This window comes from Stegodyphus dumicola, chromosome X1 (genome assembly GCF_044657685.1).
Source record: "Stegodyphus dumicola isolate Sdum_Otavi_A_Nest chromosome X1, ASM4465768v1".
NCBI lineage: Eukaryota > Metazoa > Arthropoda > Arachnida > Araneae > Eresidae > Stegodyphus > Stegodyphus dumicola.
The window spans coordinates 62,805,796-62,828,638 of NC_140780.1; the positions used below are offsets into that span (position 1 = coordinate 62,805,796).

The 22,843-nt window shown below is 32.5% G+C and overlaps 1 protein-coding gene across 4 annotated transcripts in view; it reads right to left on the reverse strand.

Annotated features, from left to right (window-relative positions):
- The window catches only part of Ask1 (apoptotic signal-regulating kinase 1), a 259,398-nt gene that overhangs the window by 15,296 nt on the left and 221,259 nt on the right, over positions 1-22,843 (reverse strand). For all 4 annotated transcript variants that reach the window (XM_035377348.2, XM_085807445.1, XM_035377341.2 and 1 more), the window contains 5 exons: positions 14,591-14,670; positions 13,328-13,433; positions 12,862-13,030; positions 9,149-9,247; positions 1,646-1,707 (listed from right to left, as the gene is read on the reverse strand). In XM_035377348.2, the coding sequence (XP_035233239.2) occupies positions 1,646-1,707; positions 9,149-9,247; positions 12,862-13,030; positions 13,328-13,433; positions 14,591-14,670 (516 nt within the window). The remainder of the gene's footprint in view (positions 1-1,645; positions 1,708-9,148; positions 9,248-12,861; positions 13,031-13,327; positions 13,434-14,590; positions 14,671-22,843) is intronic.

Here is a 22,843-nt window from a genome sequence, read left to right on the forward strand (position 1 = left end):
ATAAGAGAAATAAACTTATGCATGCTATTTTCACATGACACATATTACGAGATGGAATTGATATCCAGTGGAAATCACAGGGGCCGTACGCGGAGGGTTAAGGTTGTAATTGTTGCCAAGCGTAATATCAGTATAAAAGGTTACCATGTTGTTTGGTATTCGAATACCGAAAACTTATTTTAGCTATCACTGTGAGTTATTTCTTAAGCTGCCATGAGTTGACAGCTATTAGATGATGAAAACAGAAAATAATAGAAAATGACTCGCCAGGTTTATTTAAGAGTTATATGATAACTAGGCGGAAACTTAGACAGAATGTTTTGGCTTAATATGTATGCTGAGCAATAAGGCAGCTACAGAGTGAAATTACGATCATGCAGATTTATGCTAATAAATGATTGTGTTTCTTCAATATGGAGACATTTTGTTTAGTTCTGAACCAAATTTAAGTATCAGGACCCTCCAAATGCTTTTTATTATGGAAAAAAAATATTTTATAAAAATTTATTTGAAGAATGAGATAAAAATTTCCAACTGTGAGCAGACATGCATGTATAAATACTTTTACTTTATGAATTTTGTTCAGTAATACAATTTAAAGTAAAATTTCAGTAATTCAGTTAAAAAATGCATCTACTAAACATATTATTTGAAACACCTGCTGACAGATAAATACATCATGTTACTTCTATGTATAAAAATTCATTTTCAGACACACACAGCAAATTTGGTTAATAAAACAGACAGACTGAAATTATTTAAACACTTATTTTATGTCATCATTCCATCTCTAATTTTCTATGTTAAAGTAAGATACTAAAATAATGACATTTAAAAATTAGAATAATTAGGCAGAAATTATTAATAATTTCACAAAAAAATATCGGTGCAGAGACTAAAATCAGAGAAAAATTTCAATTTTGTGGAAAAGACTCAACTAATATCAAAGTTGATCATGCAGATTTTCTGTCTGAGAAATGCTACAATCAAAGTTTCTTCAGTTAATTATACTCCAGTTTTCCTCCCATAACCAGAAATATCCATACATAATGATGAATAATCTGTCAAACATAAGCAACTTCAGAATAATTAGGGCTGTTAGTTTTGCTTTTATTACAAACCTATCAAGGGAGATAAATCACACATCATTTGGATAAGAACAGATAAACTAATAACAGAACTAAACCTTTTTCACAAAGAAAAAAATCTTTAAAAACTTTCTTGCACAGAAAACAAAATATAACTTAAAAAACAGCACAATTGTAAAATTTAAAATTTCAGACTTAGTAGTTTGCTTCTAAAAATTTCTGCAATTCACAAATGTTATCGGTTTAAAAATACCATGAAACCATAATTAACATAATTAATGAAAAATAATGCATAAATGAACCTATGAAATAAATTAACTTTCCGTTTAATGATGAGATGATTTACAGTAAACCACACAAAATTTGTTTTAGCAAAGTGTAAACGTTAATCATTTATTAGTCTAAGCTGACAATTTCAATGTTTCAGAAAATACTGCAGTTTTTTAACACAAAAAGATTAGATAATTTAATGAAAACTGAAAATTTTTTGAAGGAGTTTAGACACTAAAGCAATTCATTTAAAGAAATAGGTTTTTTTTTTAAAAAAAAAAAAATACCTGATATTGCACTATTCATGCCTTCAAGACTTGAGCCAGGACTACTTGAATTTTCATATATTCTGCAAAAAATGTACACAAATCAAATACAAGCAAACACCAATGCTTGCTTCAAAATATGCAATTTCAGTTACAAAAGAAAATCTTTTACAATTATTAAAATTACATACCATTAATTCCAAAAACTACTTGTGCAATAAATTGCAACTTTAGGAAAATGAGTAGGCCTTTATTTCAGATTTTACTCATATATAAATACTTTAATCAATTGAGCCACCCTATTCATATAGTGGTTAACACTGCCAGCTACCATACTGTTAACTCTGAATACAAATCTCAGAGAAGGCATGGATCTTTGTAGTTATCTGAAACTCTAGCTCTTGTAAGTGTAACATCACTCTACCCTCTGCGACACACTACGGGCAATGTTCTCAGTAATGAAACGGCCAAATATTGAGTGCAGTCAGTGACCAATACTTAATGGAGTAAATGTCCAGCCATTAGGAAAAGTTATAAATTAATAAATAAAGAATAATAAGATACTCCATGCCTACAATGGACCATAGCTATAATATATGTATACAGTTAATACAACTGCATACACTCACTTCTCATTTGAAAGTGTTATGAAAAAAATCAAGAAGTATGGGTTCACTAAATGATATTTAGATTTATCCTAACATATCATATTCTTGAACAATCTTCCCAAACTTCAATGAACTATGCTTGCATATACATGCCTTACCTTTATTTTGCAGTTGAAAATTATTTTATATCATAAACAATACTCTATATTTTATCATGCATATCATTTTATATACTCAGATATGGGATATTTTCTTCTTCACTCTAAAAACTTTCATCGCATTCTTCACAGATATGCTTTGATCAAAATTTGCAACTGAGTGAAAATATCTTTGAGGGCTGCCCAAATGAAAAGTGGACAGTGCGATTACATCAGAATGACTGTAGCTACAGCAGTGCCACCGAACAGGGATCTGAAGGCTGGCAGGAGGTGTGCACCACATATAGCATTCAACAGTGAAACCTGTTCACAGTACAGAAAACTGATTGAAAGTAAAGTCATGCTATACATGAATGCATCCAGATTGGAATAATGTCCAGTTATACGGTTTCTGATTGCGGAAGGTGAGCATAATGCAGACATCTATGGGCGAATGAATGATGGCAGTCTATAGTAAGCAGAGTTTAGGTCGAGGGCTTCAAACAATTGGTGTTAATTTTTTTATCAAGAGCGGCAAAGATATTGGATTTGCACAGATACTGTATCAAGAGTGGCAAAGATATTGGATTTGCACAGATACTGTATCAAGAGTGGCAAAGATATTGGATTTGTTGGTGATCACGATGTTTTTCAAGCAAACATTGTGATCACCAACAACTACATTGCTGCTATTGATAAAATGATCAGAGCTAACTGAAGTGTTCAGACCCATTACATCAGTAACAAACTCAGTCTAAGTAAAGGAATGGTTCACAAAATCATGTACCAATACTTAAAGTACAGTAACGTGTGTGTGGAATACCAAAACACCTTACCCTTGATCATGAGAAACAACAAATGAGCCTCAATCTCCAGCACTTGATCTGTTATGGGGAACATCAATTAAGGGCGATGAGCCCTGGAATTACCCCTACACCCCCCCCAAAAGCAGCATGCAGTGGAGACACACATCATCTATTCTATCAAGGAAATCAAAAGCGATGATGATTGCATGGAAAATCATGCTTTCATTTTTCTTTGATTGCCATGGACCAATCTTGATTGATTTCCTGCCTCAAAGGAGAACTATCAATTCAACACAATACTGTAGTACTCTGAAAAAACTTTGGAAAACAATCTAAAGTAAATGGCCAGGCCTTCTCACACAACAAGTGATCCTTCTCAATCACAATGCCTGTCCACACATCTCCTGTGAAACCCAGATGACCTTAAACAAATTCTGTTGAGAAGTGTTTGAATGTCTGTAGTACAAACGGAATTTATCATCCTGTGACCAACATCGTTGGGCTACTTAAGTACACTAGGCCAGTAATCCTCAGCCAATGGTACACAAGAAAAAAATAAGTGGTATGCAACAACCTATTTTTAACTACAGTACACAGGCCGAGATCCGGACGTCCAATATCTGGAAAGATCTAAAATATCCTGGCCTCAAAGCCACCAACAACTTTTTGTTTCCCTTTTTTAGGAATTTTTTTTGGTTTGCTTTACACATGCACATTTGATTTCCCTTCTCCCAATAATAAAACATGAAGAGTCCTTATTCTTAATTTCACTTTGGTACTAAATAAAATATCTTGTTATGAAAGAACCAATCATTTTAGCATAAATATGTGTGATCAATAATTTGACTGTAGCTGCATACAGCTTGCATACATCTTAAACTGAACATTCTAAATAGAAACATCATAGATTTTACCCCAACTAGTATTTTATATTCCTGATGCCAACTGGTGAATTACTCTTTATTACATTTTGTTTTTATCAGCACATGACAACTTAAATAATGACTCGTGCAGTGATGCCTAAAAATTTTTCTTATTTTAGCAATTGAATAACAGAGGGTATGGTAACCTTCTCTGTTGGTATTACACATGGCGATGATTACAGATTTAAGTTAAATATGCTAAGAAATGTTAACAGGGAAAATATAACAAAAATTTCTTTCCACATGTTAAAAATAGATTTTGTTAATGATACTCATACTCCAAAAGATTACATTTAGTGCTATTTCATTTAAGAATAACTGATTTGTTATTCACATAAACCCAGATACGGGCCAGAGCTCGTATAGTCACACCGGCTGGTGGAATTTTGGGAAGGCAGACTTTTTGGAATTTAGAGAAGCACTGAACAACAAAATTAAGGGAATGAGAAATTCTTTAGAATTTAGGAAAAGCACTGGGACCAAAAATTTAGAACTTAGGAAAAAAATTCGATTGACAAGTTAGTCAGAATTCTCGACACAGAAATTACAGGACATAAACATTAGAACTTTGTAACTGAACAAGAAATTATATCTGTCTATAGAATTGAAGAGAGTATCAGCTTAAACAACTTGTATTGAAAGAAATGTTCAATAAAGTAAAAGTTAAGCTTTTTTTTTCGGTAAAATTTTGATACCCTTTAGATCATTATTTCATATTTTTTATTTTATAATTTCTATATGCCATCTTATTGGATTTAAACTGATGATCTAATATCTGGAAAAATCCCAAATCCGGAATCACCAAAGTCCCGATGAATCCGGATCTTGGACTTTGTACTGTATTAAATTTAAAAATCTTGTGAAGAAAAAGAACAATTGATAGAAATTTCCTGTGATCAAACTCTAACTGAAGATAAAAAAAAAAAAAAAAAAAAAAAAAAAAAAACCATACTTGCTAACGTTTGGCTGAACCGAAAAAAAGGAATGAAAGGCATTTCAAATAGAGCTATTAAATTTTTACTGCCTTCTATTTCTGTGAGCATGGATTTTCTTCCATGTCATATTTGAAAAATAAGTATAGAACAAAATTAAAAGTGGATCCTAATTTACCTTAAAGATAAGTGAAATATGACAAGATATAAAGAAAATGATCTCTCTTAAACACGCCCAAATTTCACAATACTATTTAGAATTAAAGTAACTTAAATTTTGATAATTAAAATGATAACCAATTTTAAATCTAATATTTTTATGTTTGCATATTTAACACAAATAGCCAACAGGTTGTGCAAATGGCAAAATATATATTTTTGAATATTTCTATTGAGAAATTGAAAAATAATCATTGTAAAAGATAGTGGTGGTAGTAAAGTTTTTCAATTTTTGTTTAGATGGTACGCTTAAGTCAAAAGGTCGAGAACCGCTGCAGTACACTTACAGTACACTAGGCAGGAGGGGTTTCCAGACCTGGGCTTTAATATGCATGCTCTTACATGGTTATATGCTAAAATGCCTAGAGGCAATCTAAGGAGATACAACCCCGCTGGTCGACCCAGACGGACAAAACTGTACACAGTCTGAGATAAATGAATGCAAGTCAGTGGCAACTGGCAAGCAGTCACCAACAAAGGGAATGAAGATATATCATATACTGTCCCCTGGTGTTGACCAAGGGGAGCCAACCCCCCTGAAGAGAACCTTCGGTATTTCACCATGTAACATCCTTACAACCAAGAGGAAAACAAGACAATAACAGTATGGTCCCTACCAAGCCTGAACCTACAACAGAATAAACGATGGTTTTATTCACTCTAAAGACTATTGATAATTTATGATCCCAGGAGCCGAGTCTCTCTAGGTACAGTTCCAAGCCAGAATGCCAAGAGTTGCCCCCAGGGAGAAGAGAGCATTACAGGGGAAATGTTTCCCTCTTGACGATGAATTGAAGAAAGCTGTGCAGAAATTTTTCAAGAATCAATCATGATCTTTCTACAGTAAAGGCACAGACCTGCTGCTAAAACGATAGGACCTGTAAGAAACTACAAAATATCTTGAAAATGCTTTTACTAATTAACCATATAGTAAGAAGGAATGAAAATATTTATGTACCTCATTTTCATCTTTGAACAACAAATCTGACCAGTATAAAATTAAAAAAAGAAAAAATAGCTGGTAGTAATAAAAACAGAGAAAGCATCTTTTGAAGTAATTTTCCATGATGAATTACACAGTATGTTTATCAGAAGTGTAATTCTGACTGCACTATATAAGAAAGTAATTCACCAGGTCAACATAAGCACTCAGCCTATACAATGAATGTTATAAATAAATGAAGATACAAAGGAATTTGAAGATTCATTTACACTTAGATCAGATGAAGATTTCTGTATACAGGACACAGAATATAGTTCATGGAGGAAGGAGAAGCATCTCAGCACAACTACAACAATCAGATAAAACTTTTTTCATGCCTAGAAATTTTTAGGGAGACAGATGAACTGTACATCATACAAAGGTTACCTACCTCAACGATCAGCTCATATTACAGAATGTTCTATGCAATACTGTTATGTTCACATTACACATAGAAAAAATCCCAAACATACTTAACAATCCTGTTTTCCAAAAAATATTTTCTGCAGTTGGCATGTTAGTGGTTTCATTCATGAAAAAAGATTCTATAATTTTACCAGATATTAATGAAACATTTCAACAACACTAATGTTGTTATCAATGATCTCCCTGAATAACAGAACTACAAGTCAGTAAAACACTAAAAAAATTCATATAAGTAATGGTAAGAACAGTAACAATGATAAATTACTTAAGTTACTTGTCTATCAAAATACTCTATAAACCACTAAAAACATGCAACATATTTAAATTAATTATATAAAGGAAAACCATGAAAGTACCCATGCAATCAGTCTGCTAAATAGAAATGAAACAATGATAAATGGTTAAGTGTTCAGTGATTAACGGGCATCAAATATGACAGTTATGTGTATCATCCTAAGACACTAATAATTTAAGAAATATTATTAAATTCTCTTTCTTGCTTATGAAAGTGGAAAATTTTTATGATTTACCAACGTTAATTCTTTTATTGCCATTTCTCATTATTTATAATAATATTTAGCAGTAGCATAACTTAATGATGTTCTATAACCCAATAGTAAATACAGTACAAAGTCCGAAATCCGGACTTGTTGGGACATCGGCAATTCCGGATTTGGGATGTTTTTGGATATTAAATCATCAGTTTGAATCTAGTACGATGGCATGTAGAAATTATAAAATTATAAATATGAAATCGTGATTTATGAAATAATGAAGTATTTATGATCTAAAGGGTATCAAAACTTACAAAAAAAAGCTTAATATTTATTAGTTTACCTTATTAAACATTTCTTTCAATGTAAGTTGTTTAATTTGCTTCGTTTTTTGTGCCAATGCCTTTCTCTCTAATTCTGTAGACAGACATAATCTCTTGTTCAGTTACAGTGTTGATGTCTTGTAACTGCTGTGTCGAGAATTCCGACTAACTTGTTAACTGAAATTTTTTTGTTTTCAGTAACTTCCGTGTCCCTTTCTTCACTATCGATAGCAGTATTTTATGGATCTAGATTCTATGGTATTTTATGGATTACTACACATTTCGCCATTCAACTAATTGAAGATGATTGAGAAGCATTGCCATCACAATGAGAATCTTCTTTTATATCATCTTCATTTATTACTGCTTCTCCACATTTCTTTACAAAATCTGTTAAATGGAAAATTTCACCTTTGTTTTGTCATATCCAGAAACCTTTGAAATTTGCAGCTATCATCATCAAATTTAGCTCATTATATATACATATTTGGCTATGCATGAGCTTGGTGACTAACGACAAGTTGTTCCTTAAAATTTTATCTTGCTTCTATCGTGCACTAAGACAATTAAGCCTGAATTGTATTAGTTATTTATTATACTTATGTCTATTTCTTGCACATGCTTAAGGATTATCAAAGTTCTGAAACACATATACTTAAGCCTTATTGAGAGCCGTCGCTAGATATCTTACTGCCTCATGCAGCCTCTGTGGGTCCTAAATTCTGCAACCTGGTGTGGCCATTTAACCCTGGTGCTGGTTCTGGGTTTATGTGAATAACAAATCAGTTATTCTTAATTCAAATAGCCCTAAATGCAATCTTTGGGTCTATGAGTATCAACAACAAAATCTATTTTTACCATACGGAATGAAATTTTTGTTAAATATTTTAGCTCATTTAACTTAAATCTGCAATCATCGCCAATTGTCATGTCAACATAAAATGTTACCATACTCCTTTATAATTCAATTACTAGCATAAAAATATTGTTTAGGCATTGCTACATCAGTAATTACTCAAGTTGTCATGTTTTGATAAACATGCAGTGATGAACAGAAAATATAATAAATAATGATTCACCAGGCTGGCATCAATTAAAGGATGTATCTGTGTGGAATGTTTCGCTTTGAGATGTGTGCCAAGCAGATATGCAGCAACGGAGCCAAATTACTGATCATACAAATTTATGACAAAATGATTGTTTCTTCAATAACAAGGTATTTTATTTAGTGTTGAAATGAAATTGAGAATCGGGACTCTCCAGATATTTTATTATGCATGCAGGGGGAAATCAAATGCGCATGCGTAAAGAGTACGAGAAAAAACGTTGTTGGTGGTTTTGAAGTCCGGATTTTAGACTATTTCAGATAACATACGTCCGAATTTCGGACTTTGTACTGCAAGACATTTTATTTGAAAATTTGGGTCACATGGTCTTTTTAAAATATAACTTGTACTGAAATGAATAACAACTTATTAGAAATAATGCACTTTATGCCTTTGATTAATACTCTGATTTTTTGCTTTTCTAAAAGTAGATGACAAATCCAGTGATTGGTAAGAAAAATTCCTTTTTCGTGCTTTAGAAGAATAAGTAGTACACTACATGGTTTACAGTAATAATACAAGTAGAACAATACTTTTATGATGTAGTTAACCATAGGAAATTATTTACCTGTTTTTCAGAAGTTGGATTAATGATGATTTCTCTTCTAACATCTTCTTTAATAAATTTTGGTACAGTTCATTAGTAGATACAAGTTCTTTCATAAGCCTTAAATAAAGCATAAATAATCAAATCTTCAAAAACACAGTGAACATTTTAATGTAATGGCAGAAAACAAAGAAAAAAATAACCCACTGCAATTTAGCCTAGAAGTACTATTACATCAATACGAATCTGAACATTAATATTTGCTGAAAGCAGTGCTGAAATTATGAAATTATCAACTTTATTACATTATACAGATATATATATATAATTCATAATAATTTATAATAAGATATCTTTCCACATACCATCTCCAAGGAACACAAATTGAATTTAAAACCATGAAAGAAAAATTTTTTAGAAGATAAATAGCATTTTAAATAGTAATTTCAACTTCTTGTTTATAAATAGGCTATTTACTCTTGGTTTTGGATTTTTGTGATTAAAGACTTTTTAGCCTTTTCTTCTTTCTTCTAAAATATTTTTTCTTTCATGGTTTTAAATTCAATTTGTGTTCCTTGGAGATGGTATATGGAAAGATTTCTTATTATAAATTATTGGTTTATTATTTTGCAGCTTTAGTGCAAGTTTTAGGCTTTTTAATTTACTTTTAATTACTCTATATATAGATATACACTTTGCTTTATATTGCTCTTACAACTTAATTTTGATTTAATCATGCAATGTTATGCTTTTAATCTAATTTGAATGATATGTCTATTGAGAATGTTGGCTTCAGTTTAATATCTTTTATGAAAAAAAGATGTATAAATGGGTTATTTGCAAGGTGCATCTGAAAGTTTGGTGAATGTTTTCAGAAAATAAAGGAAAGAATAGTTACAAACAAATACCTTTATTGGCCTTCACAGTAATCACCATTAGCTATAACACACTTTCCAATAATGGTTGTAAAGCTGTTGGGAAATGTCAGCAAACACATTTTGCAGAATCACTCGAAGGATGGTTATCACGAGTTATTGGATCCGCGATGTCTGTGGAGCATTAAAGCCTTTCAGGGCTAATTTAATGCAAGGAAACAAAAAGAAGTCTAGCACCAAATCTGGAGAATAAAAACACTGAAGAAGAGACACCTTGTGCTGTGTGACAAAATTCAGCATGAGGATTGCAGTGTGCAGATGGACGATGTCGTGCAGGAAATTCCATTATCCACTCCAGAACAAATCTGGCTGAACGTGACGGATGCTTTGAAACAGCCATTTTAAAACTCACTCGTAAACTCCCAAGTTGACAGTTGACCCTTGAGTAGAAATTCGTGACAGATCAAGTCCTTGCTGTCAAAACAGGTGGTCAACATCATCTTAATCTTGGATTTTGTCAGGTGACTTTTTTTGGGAGGCAGGGAAGATGACGAACATGATGCCATTGACTGTTACTTGGTCTCTGAATCATACCGGAAGCACCAGCTCTCAGCTCCTGTAATAATGGCATAAAAAAATGCCGATTGCAGTCAGACATGTTGAAGATATCTTGAAATATTTCCATCCAAGTTTTTCTTCTGCTCGTTTGTCAGTATGTACATAACAAACCTGGCACAAATAATCCACTTTTTTTTAATGTTTCTTGAACAACACTGTCTTTGCCTAACTTCAACTATTCTGCTACCATTCTCAAAGACAGCAGACAATCATGCGCAAGCATCCGTCACACTTGTTCAATGCTTTTTGAGAATGTACTTGCTGATGGTCAACCCTAACACAACTCATTCTGGAAACCTTTCCTTTCAACTTTAAAGCATTTACACGACTCAACACATACTTTTCACTTTTTCAAGCACTGGTTAAACACAGTACACTTGCATTAATATTCCATGCAAATCTTCATGTTAACGTTTTGCTCCACTTTGCAATGACATGAGTTCTCATATTGATTCTTAGCTTGGTCACAGTATCCACCATTACTTCACTTCCATGATTTGCAGAATAGGGAATACTTGTCGACATGTCACTTAATGCATATGTGCTAGTGCCTCATCCTAACCAGCATAATTTTTAATATTTGAGATTATTCAATGAAATTTTTGAACACACCTTGCATATAGTACTTTCATAAAAATAATCAGCAATCCAAATCAACTTTTGAAAGCAAAGAAAAATTAAATATGAAACACAGATGCTTCAGTGTAACTAGTATGATTATATCAAATTGAACATATAAAATTTAAAAAAGGGGGAAAAAAAACCCTCGAGGTGTAATTACTTACATCAAAGTAATAATATTTCAGTTTAAAAAAATGAATACATACACTTTCCTCAAAACTTTGTTCCAAATCAGCATAATAGGTTAATTACATGCAAGAACCTAAACATTGTTAACATACTTACTTAATTATGTAAATATCAATTAAACAAACTCATAATTATATCTTTTCTGAGCTGTCTTAACATTTTACTATATTAAATTAAATTAAATTTCATAAATGAGTACGTATGCCGGTGCATTGTCGTGTAAGCAGGCGCATTGTTGTGGTGGAGAATTCAATCACCCTTGATCACCGGGCGGACGCAGTAGACTCAATCCCTCATGCGACAGAGCACTCCAGCATAAAAGTCACATGTGACAGTCTGTCCACAAGCAACAACTCCTTGTGAATCACTCCTTTACCATAAAAAAGAATCCACAATCAGCATGCACTTCACACGCGACTTGCTCATGCGAGCTTTTGCATGAGCAGGATTGTACTCAGTACACAGGATCATACTCGTAGACCCAGGTCTCATCACTAGTAAGCACTTTCTCCAGAAGGTTCGGATCAACATTCAACTGTTGGAACATTTCCTGGCAAACAGTCATGAGCCGTTTCTTCTGATCCACCGACAAAACTTCTGGCCCCACTTTGCCATACACTTTTTGCATCATCAAATTCTCCGTCACAATCCTCCACACCATACTCTGACAGAGTCCCAGTTTATCAGCAATTAATCTAGTACTAAGACGACAGTCATTGTTAAAAGTTCCCACACTCTCTCCACATTTTGATCCTTTCGGCTTGATGATGGCCTCCCAGAGCGGTTGTCGTCTTAAGATTAATTAGTTATAAAGAAAATAATCGATGCATTTTCAGATAGGCATAAAGCTCAAGGACGAGCTAATGTGACATTTATCAACAAATCAGGCACAAATGCATATCTATTTGGGTTATGCAGTGTTCCCACTACAGTTTAAAGGGCCATGAATATAATTTTAAGGCCCATACTAGGCAGATCATCATTTACATATACATATGACATAATAGTCACTAATAACATGATTGATAAGTACATCCATGAAATTTTTATACATCTAAAAGAAGCAGATTTAAAAGTGAATGTGTTCAAATGCAAATTTGGAATCAAAGAACTTCATTACTTAAGATAAAAAATATCACACCCACAGACTGAAACAGATAAATTCAAAATAAATGCAATTGAAAATTCTCACTGACAAATATGGCAAAGAAACTGTTGTTCTGAGCTTGTGCTTATACACAGGACATTTATTACAGATTTTGCAAAAACTGCAGTGCACTTGTTAAATTTAAAAAGGAAAATAGACAAAATTTAGTTAGTCGGCAGAGACAAATACAGCTTTTGAGAAGACTAGAACTGAAATTATCAAAGCTCCAGTCTTGAAACAATACATTAACATTAATTATTAATATACTGATTAAAGATTCATACTGCAAATTTTCTTTTATTAACAATTCATATTTCTGTTGCAACTCCATGAGCTCAGCATTTGAATACAGTTGAGCTGATGATTTCATGGACGCAGCAGTTGAAATTCCAAGTGTAGACACTTCTTCTGGTTCATTCTCATAATTTTTCCCTTCTAAATTATCACCAAGCTCTGCAAGATAAAAATAACTGCATATGACTGAAATCAGCTTAAAGATATTATATTTTTAATTTTTGACTTAGTAGTTTGACATATTTAATCATCATTTTATTGTGATTAGAAATATATTTCATTAATAAAAACTACATTTAATTCATGAGTACTGCTCATTACAAATATTTAGAAAATACACATAATCATATTTAATAATTAATGTAATATACATACACTAATTTGTGTATGATGATAAAATTTATGCAGATAAAAATGTTTTATGCAACAAAAAAATAACCAGCACAAATGACATACCTGGGGACAATATACTAACTGCAGCTTGAACAGAGCTTCTTACCAAATTATCTAATGCAAAAACAGCATGAGGCATGATGTTTTGCTGCCTTAAAATAGCCTTCACCTGCAAAATCATTACAATGATGATAATTCTGCAAAAACTTCCATTTTACTTGTAGCGATGTTTAATTATGAAAATATCTTATATAGTTCTGTAATTCACTGTACACATAAAATTAATTTTCCAGATAACAAGATTTTTAATTCCAAGTGCATATTTTACTTGTATAATGTTACAAAAAGTCTTTCATTTAATACTGAAGAACTTCAGAAGGAAATAGTGAGCAATACAACTTGAAAAACAGTAATTTGATAATGTATTAGTTTGAAGTTGTTTAGGCTTTATCATTTACAGAAAAAAAATTATGTTTAAGTAGTGCAGACAAATGCAATTAATTTCACTGACCTTGTACTTCGAAAAAGTATAAAAAGGTCTGAAATACATGAAGCACATTCCTTTCATTCCTAGATAAGATTGTAAAGTACACCAATGAGTACTGTGATATGCACTTGCTATACCAGTCATTAAACACACAAGCCAAATAAAGGTGTCATAGTGAACACATGAAGATAAAATGTGGCATATGATAAAATTTTGGTTTCAAATGCACTTGAAAGCATAAACTATTTTCAGTGAAATTTGTGACATCACGGAAACAGAACACACATTGTGCTTTCCTGACATAACAGAATAGATCAAGAGTTTTCTGAATGATGCTTCAAGAATGCTGAAAGATGCTCCAGTGAACTAACAATCCAACTCCAGAGGCATCAACAAATAATGAGGTTGGCAAAATTAAATGTCTGTAACATGCTACATAACAGCAAAGCCCATCTGTATCGTCTGGTAATGGTATAGGATTAAATTACTAGTGATTGAGAAAGCCATTAAAGATTTTGCAATTCTGATTCAAATGTTTTAGATGAAAACACATCTACTTTTTCAACATTGCTTAGTCAAATGAACTCATGTATTCAAAGAAACTTTGTATAAACAAGCTTATTTTAAAATGTACTTAAACTGAATAACAGACACATAGTATGTATAACATTGAAAATAACAACATGCATTGCCAAACAGCAATTAAAAGGCAAAAAATTCACTAACATGCATTTAAATAAAATTTCTTTTTTTTTTACATAAACAGACAACTTAAAAGACTTAAATCAGATTGGTATAGATATGAAAATCTAAAACTAAAAGTTCTATAAAGTTCTTACAGCATCTTGAAATATATACAAAGCCATATGCATCTGATGAACAGCTATTCCATCAAATTCAACTTCCTCCTTTAGATGACCTATGATAAAGCATATTTTTATTACAATAAAAAGGGGTTAAAAAAATTCAACAAATGTAATAACTAAAGTACCCAAATCCCAAATCCTGAGTACCCCTTCCCCAAATCCTGAGTGACGTTTCTCTATATGTTTATCATATTTTTTAAAAAGGAATTTTAAAATTCAGCTGCATATATTTTAATACAAATATATTGCAGATTTATGAATATACACTGTTTTCGAAAAGTTAAGGAACAGCATGTTTTTTTTTAGTCTAATTTGAAAACGAAACAACACAGAAACAAGAAATTTACAGAACATGTTTACTAAGCAGTTCTTTAATGAATGCAATATAGAATGTTTCTAAAGTTGAAGAAAAACATGAATTATAACAAAAAATTTCACTCTTGGCAGAGAAATCCAGTCTTGGAGAAACAGTATATCATAGTTTCTTGAGGAAAAATGGGGTGGGTACAATTACAAAAGGGGTTCACTCCTAGCTGCAATACATTGGCAGCAACCACATTCCATGCTATAAGTTGTCATTCAGTGAAATGGGAAGCAACAACCCGACACGGAGTAATCCTTGTTCAAGCTCATCTAACAACCTTGGAGGAGGATTTAAAGCAGCAACTTGTCTCCCAAGGTAGTTCCAAAGATGCTGTATCGGATTCAAGTCTGGGGATTGAGCTGGCCATTCAATCCGCTCCATAACATGACCCTCAAGATATTCTTCAGCAACCCGAGCTTGGTGTGGTCGCGCATTGTCGTCCATCAGAAGAAATCCACGACCAATAGCAGTGGCATATGGGCGAACATATTGATCAAGGATCTCGTCTCGATATCTCACACTGGTGAAAGTTCCTTCATGGAACACATGCAGGTCAATGTGACCATGGAGAGAGACCCCAGCCCAAACCATTATTCCAATGCCTCTGTAACTGTGTCTTTCCACAATGTGGGACTCACTGTATCTGGTGCATTGTTCCCTCCAGATCAGCTGATGACCTGAATCACTCTCCAATGTGAACCTGGACTCGTCTGTGAAGAGAACAGATGCCCATTGTTGACTGGTCTAAAAAATGTGTTCTCTTGCCCAACATAAATGAGCGCCTCTATGTGGTCCAACCAAGGGAACACAAATAACTGGTCGTCTTGCACACAGACCTGTATTGTGCAGGCGTCTACATACTGTAGTAGCTGAAATTCTTGTTCCTGTTGCCACTAAATTATCTGCCATGACCTGAGGCACAATAATGTTACTCCTCCTTCAGGCCAAAACAGCTAAATAATGGTCTCCCACAGGTGTTGTAACACTAAGTCTGCCTGGAACACATCTTCTAGACACAGAATCCTTGGATTCAAACTGATTTCATAGTAGGTGGGCCACACTACGAGAGACATTGAGATATCTAGCAGCATCAGCTTGTTGACATCCCCATTTCCATTCATCCAATCACCCGCCTCCTTAACGAATAGAGCAAATGACTTCTCTTGGATATTGTCAAGCAAACTCTAATAAAAACAGAAGATCAACACTCGTGAACAAAAGTTACAATTTTTGCATTTTTTCTCCAACTCCTATATAAGCATTTATTTCAATACAATAAAAGTAGTAGCTATTGTTTTTGTATAATTTTTTAAACTTCATTACTGTCATGCATATGAACTGTGAATGTAAATGTTACTGACATTTTTTAATGGTGAACTTTGAAAAACATGCTGTTCCTTAACTTTTGGAGGGCAGTGTATTTTATAATGTATTATTACACATACATTTTTAATAGAATTTAATTAATACAGTGTGAGCAAAAGCTCACCTTGTAGGTCATGATTAAAAAAGAACACTGACTTCATCTATTTTTATTACGCGGTGAAAGTATCTGCTGCAAAGCTCTTTCTCTATATGCACAGGCATGCCAGATTCTGCTCCTTAACCCATTTCAGACATGAAGTACAGAGCTTTCAGTCTGAAATGTGTTATCAATCATCAGATCACTTGAGACCATGTGATCAGATCATTTGGGACCACTACTATGCAAACTAGTTAGAGTTCCCATAAAGCAATCTTCATTTCATGCAGCCTATGGGTGTGATACAAATTCCTAGCTTGAGGAAATATTTGTGTGTGTGAATATTATTCCATCAGTGAAAACTTTCAGCAAAAGCACCACAGATATGTGCACAGTGTTCATATTTCTCCATCCCGTTAAAAGTGTATTCGTATATTTCATCTTTATTAACTAAACATTAGGAAGATAATGAATATTGTCATACTACGGTTTTGAGTTCAAGTTATAATTTTGTAATTAACTCTCAAACACATAGCACCAATTTTGCAGTGCCAGTTTCTGGCCCTCTATACGAGTTGAAACTTTAATAGTTACAACATTGCTGTATTTCTTCTTAGAATACACATTAGTCCAATACCTAATCTACCTCAAAGTAATACTCTCTTGCAACAATAAGTACAAGCGCTGTGACCAAGAAGAACACAGCTTCTTGCGAGTTGAAGGTTTAATGACAGAGTTGTTTAAAGAGTAGAAACATCTGCAACAGACATTGCTCAAATCCACTTGAAGAATTTGTCGAGAAATCGTTAAGTCTCGACAAATTCTTCAAAATTCAAAAAGTTGGCGACATTTTGGTCCAGTCTCTGTATAACTTATTGTTATTAATAATGTACTTGAATAACTGTAACTTGTCTCTATATGTAATTGTAACAGCATTTAAACTACTGCACTTCATCTGAACTTATTTCCTTGAATTATTCTAACTTAATTAACTGATTTATTAAAGTACAAGTGTCTTTGAAAAAGAAAATTATTTAAATGCCTTCTACATTAACTTCTCTGTATTGGTAAATATTTGAAAATTCCTCTCTCTCTATCACTTCAGTGCTTTTTAAATTATTTATAAATACAATTACTGTTAAATTTTTTAACTCTCCAAGTTCTATTCCAACATTTGAGAATATATGCAGTGACTAGAGCAGAGCATGCATTATAGATCAAAATGTCGACAAAAGTTGGCGGTCCCAGTGTAACTAATTGTAATTAATACTGTACTTAAATAACTGTAACTGATCCCTACATGTCAGACATGGCCAAAGTGCGGCTCTCTCACACCTTAACTGTGGCTCGCGAGCTACTTGCGATTCTTTGCCATCTGAAATGTGACTGGGTTCGAATAAATATACTTTAATTTTTTAATGCAAATGGAATTTGGAATAGAAATCATGCAGTGCCATGTTTCTTTATTAATCATTAATTTAATTTCTGCTATAACATATGCAAAAATTTGATAGCTTTCAAACTGTCCACTGTTGGCTTATCGTCAGAGCAGCAAATTCGTAAAATTACAAAAAAATTTCATTTCTGATAATTACTATTCCGGTTACCTTACTTTTTGATCAGGTAATGGTCATTGGAATAAACATATGAAGTTAACCTAAAACTCAATGCTAATATTTTTATTTAATCATTCTTCCTAATATTTTTTCTCTCAAGTTAATTTTACTTCAAGTAGTATCTGGTCACATTTCTTTGTGATCCCATTGTCTACAATAATTGCGATACACCTGGAAGATTTGCTGTTCATCATAGACTACTACTTTCATTCAGTCCTTGAATGGCATGAGTAACTGCTGAAGAAACCTGTTTCACCTTGCAATTTATATAGAGCACTTTTAATCTATGGAAGAATTTTATGAGAATTTAATGTTTGGTAGAGTGAACCTTCAGCCTCTTATAGGGTTAGGAAACTTGTCTCAACTATCTGAGGAACTCCTTCCATATTAATTTCCCACCCTTAAGCAAGTCAGGCATTTTTATGTAATTACTTCACATATTTTGCAGCCATTCATGACAATATGCTTAATGAACACTTTTTCACATGACACTCTTTCATAATAATTCCTTGGAAATCCTAGGCAGAGATCATAATTTATTTCATTAGTAGTTGTGCATGCTGAAATATTTGGAGTTGTGTGAAGACTCACTGGTTTGACTAAGATTTAAATTTTAGTCAAAATGTTTACTTCCCATTTTATCAAATATTAGTAATTCAGATAGAAACCTTTCACCTTAATCATCAAATCTTCATACCAATAACGTTGCATCAAGCAACAAGGGATCAACAGCACACAATATTGGTGAAATCTCTTTAGCTTGTGATATTTTCTTGTATTTTTCTATGTTTGATGACCTTTTTTCTTTCTACCTCACATTAGGTTAGAGGCATTTTGCAGCCTGGCACATCTGAAAATTTTCACCCCTTAGTACTGTCGCTCTGCAGCTGCATTAGTTGCCCTGGCTTACACTTTTTTTAATCTGCTGAAATTTTTTGTCTTCCTAATTTTCAATCATCATGTACATCTGACACATCCTTCATGAAAGCTTAGCAATCAAACGAAAAGTTGTACAATGATCCACTGCTTGATCACTACAAATTTCTGGCAATGTGAAATTTTGCTCCCGTAAACGTTTATTTTTAAAGTCTGATCTTTCATTTTATAACGTATGCTCTGCCTACAGACTCGATTTCAAACCCCATTCGAGACTGATTTTTTCTTACACAGGTTAGGTAAACCCAATGGTAAGTTGTACTATGTAACAGATAGGCTGACAATAATTTATTTTAAACTTTCTTCCGAGTTATTTTACTTAGAAATTCAAGATGGACTGTAAGCCATTTGACCGCCTTTATGGATTCAGCATGCACAGATGTCTGCTGTGTTACAAAAGGCCTTCACATCCAGCTTCTATGCATGTCTAAGAAATATGAAGAGCTACTCATTCATGTTATACGTGCATTTGCGAAATAAATTTATCATAACACTAGTTTCGATTCACCATACATTGGAAAAACAGCTGAGAATTAAACTGACCGATTGAAGAGATCAGCTGGTAGACAGATGGAATGTGTGCTCAAAGAAGTGTTTATACAGCCTGACATGAACTACTAGATTTATGAGCAATAGGTTATGTATGTCTAGAATTATCTTAATGACTGAAGGAGTGGTTTCAAAAATTTTCTACGATGCGCATGAACTTCGTTATCTATGTCCAAAATTATCAGTATAAAACGAGAAAAATTACATAAACATGAGAAAACTTATTTTTTATTTTTTAGTTGAGTTGACTTTAGAATACCGAGAGATCTCTGTGCGAGTTTTGCTCTTTAGATGAGCTTTGCATTGCAATGTGTTTAACATTCTTAGTAGTCCGAAGTGGTAACTACTGACTGTGCTCTGCTGTATTGAGAAGATATGCACAAGTACTTTTTATAGAAAATGCCAGAACTGTAAAGTGTTTCTTTTCGGAAAATAAATTTTATCAAGCTATCTTTGGTAGTGTGTGCATTTAATCCATTACAAACTGTACCCAAGTAACAGTATGCATATCTGAAACTACACATAGATTTTATAAAAATGCATGCATAAATGCAGTAGTAAATTTAGTAAGGATGCATTTATGCAGTTTCTTTAAATACATAATACACAGTAAAAAGCACAGGAGATTTATCTGAATTTTTGTCAAAATTATACATATATGCAAAGTAAAAAAAAAAAAAAATAAGGAAGATTTATATAAATTCTTACTTAAAATGTATGTATATACAAAGTAAACAATTCAGGATATTCACTTATATATAATAAACATATATAAACTTTCACCAGAAATATACATATATTATCTGTAAAGGTATGAAGAAAGCACAATCATTCATATGAATACATTTAAATTTAGAAATATTATAACATAAAAAATAAGTAAATAGCTACTACTTTTTTTTGGACACATTTTATGATATTTTTACATTCAGGTTTTTGTGTTTTTTTTATACAAAGAGCTTTTTGCAACTTCTACATACTTTTGCATGCAATTTATGAATGCATACTGCTATTAGAAACATTTCATTATTATAGTTCAACTGTCTCATGGCATTCTGCCAAAACACATAGACTAGCCCAAAAGGTGTATTATTACTTGCTGCGACGTGAAAGTGTTCTCTTTTCCGGAATGAGAGAATGGAGGAAAAGAAAAATCCCCGTTCTTTGAGAATAATTAGGTCCGAATGGCGCATGCGTGTTTGCACTCATGGTCCCAGATAAGGCGGTTAAACTATAAATAAAATTTCAAGTCTAAAATTATTATTTATAAAATTTATGGTCTAAATTACTTTGCGATTTTGCATGTATTAATACTTGTAAATTAGAGGGAAAATATAAGATTTGTTGACCAAAACCATATCTAAAAATACGTTAAATTACCTTACTGCTAACGTTAATTTTGCATTCTGAAATATCAAATGTAGCTACTAATAAAGTACATATTTTATTAGTAATAGAATAATTTTATTGGCCCATCCAGAAAGTTCTGTGGTTTTCCATATAACAGCATGTTCTCTTCTTATTTTGCTATTACTGATAACCAGTGATCTTGAGTGAAGCAGATGTTTAAATATGGCCTTTTCTCGTCAAGTTGTGTAGAGCATGTGCTGTGACATATTTTTTTTTTCAGTGCAGTGATAAGAATGGAGAACTCAAAAGTTCAGTTTGTTATATTATTAAAAAAGAAAAAAAAAAAAAATACTAGTCAGACTGCCTGTAAAATTTGTGCTATATATGATGCTGTTTCTAATAACACATTCTGAATGTGGTCTGAGATATTTAAGTGTGCAAATTTCAGAATCATAGATGAAAGGGCCTACTAAAAGAGGATATCTCTGAAAATCCATGTTATACAGTTCAAGAAGTATCAAACAGACTAAATATTCCAAAAAGAGCACTACATGATCATTAAAGATTAAGTATGTAAACCACTAGGATGCACGAGTACTCGTTCTTTAACACAGCAGAATACACTTGCTCAAATTTCAGCATGTGATTCTTTGCTGAAAAGAAATAAAGAAGATTCTTTCTCGAAATGTTCCATTACAGGAGATGAGAAGGGAATACTGTTTAATAATATTACAAGATTAAGATCACAGGGTAAGCCAAATGAACCTCTTTTAGTAACATTAAGAGGGGCTTGCATCCCAAAAAAGTAATGCTTTATATATGGTAGGACAACATTAAGAACTGCATACTATAAACTGTTGCCACCAAATAAGATAATAAATTCAGAAAAACATTGCAAGCCCAGCCCGAGAAATTCAAGCAAAGTCCTAACAACTGATCAGTCCTTGAGGTGTCTTTCATCATGATAATGCTTGGTCCCACATTTTGAAAAATGTCAGACAAATTTATTGAGTATAGATCAGATGTTTTTGTGACCCCATATATTAATCCCACCTTGTTCCCTCAGTTTTCATCTTTTTCATGTCACTTCAAAATTATTTGATTAATGAAGTTCACGCCTTTGGAGGCTGTCAAACAGCACATTGGTAACTTCTTTACAAATAAATCTAATGGCATTTTAGAAAAGAAATTTTTAAGCTGCTGGAGAGATGGGAAAAAGTCACAAAACAAAATGATGCTTATGTGAATCAGTATTTTGTTATGTTTTTGTACTGCATCATCAGTATTTATCATTAAAAACCAGCAGAACTTCCCAGATGACCCAACATTTCTAATTTAATTAAAGTGCGACATATATCCAAATATATATTATAAAATAAACTCAAAGGAAGTGAAGTTTCCCATACCCTGGTTGAGTTTATCACAAGGCTCCCTTAAATAATTCTGCTACCATTTGATGAATATTAATTTTGCATGTTGTTTTCATTGCATATTATTATGTTTGCAGAAAGCTAATATAGTGTGTAATGTAGATAAAGTTCATGCTGAGTAAAATAAATTATTTGTCATGTGTTATGCTTAATTTTCAGAATGCACTAACAGTTTTTTAAAACAGATGTAATTTTAACCATCATGCATAAAATAATACAGACAAAAATGAAAATACAGCATTATGATTGTAATAAAAAAATTTCTTCTCCACATACACAATGTTTTTTTTTTTTTTTTTTTTAGAATTCAGTTTTGATCAGTGGTTTTAGTTAGAATGCTTTTATGAATTATCTTATACATCATAGTAACTCTAGAACTTAATTCATGAAACAAGACCATATTTTCATTGTTAATAAAGGAAAATAAATGCAGCAAACATAAGTTGTTACCCGTACTAGTGAAAATATATTTACAATGAAAAGCTTTGATGTGAAATAGCAAATCACATCATTTCAACT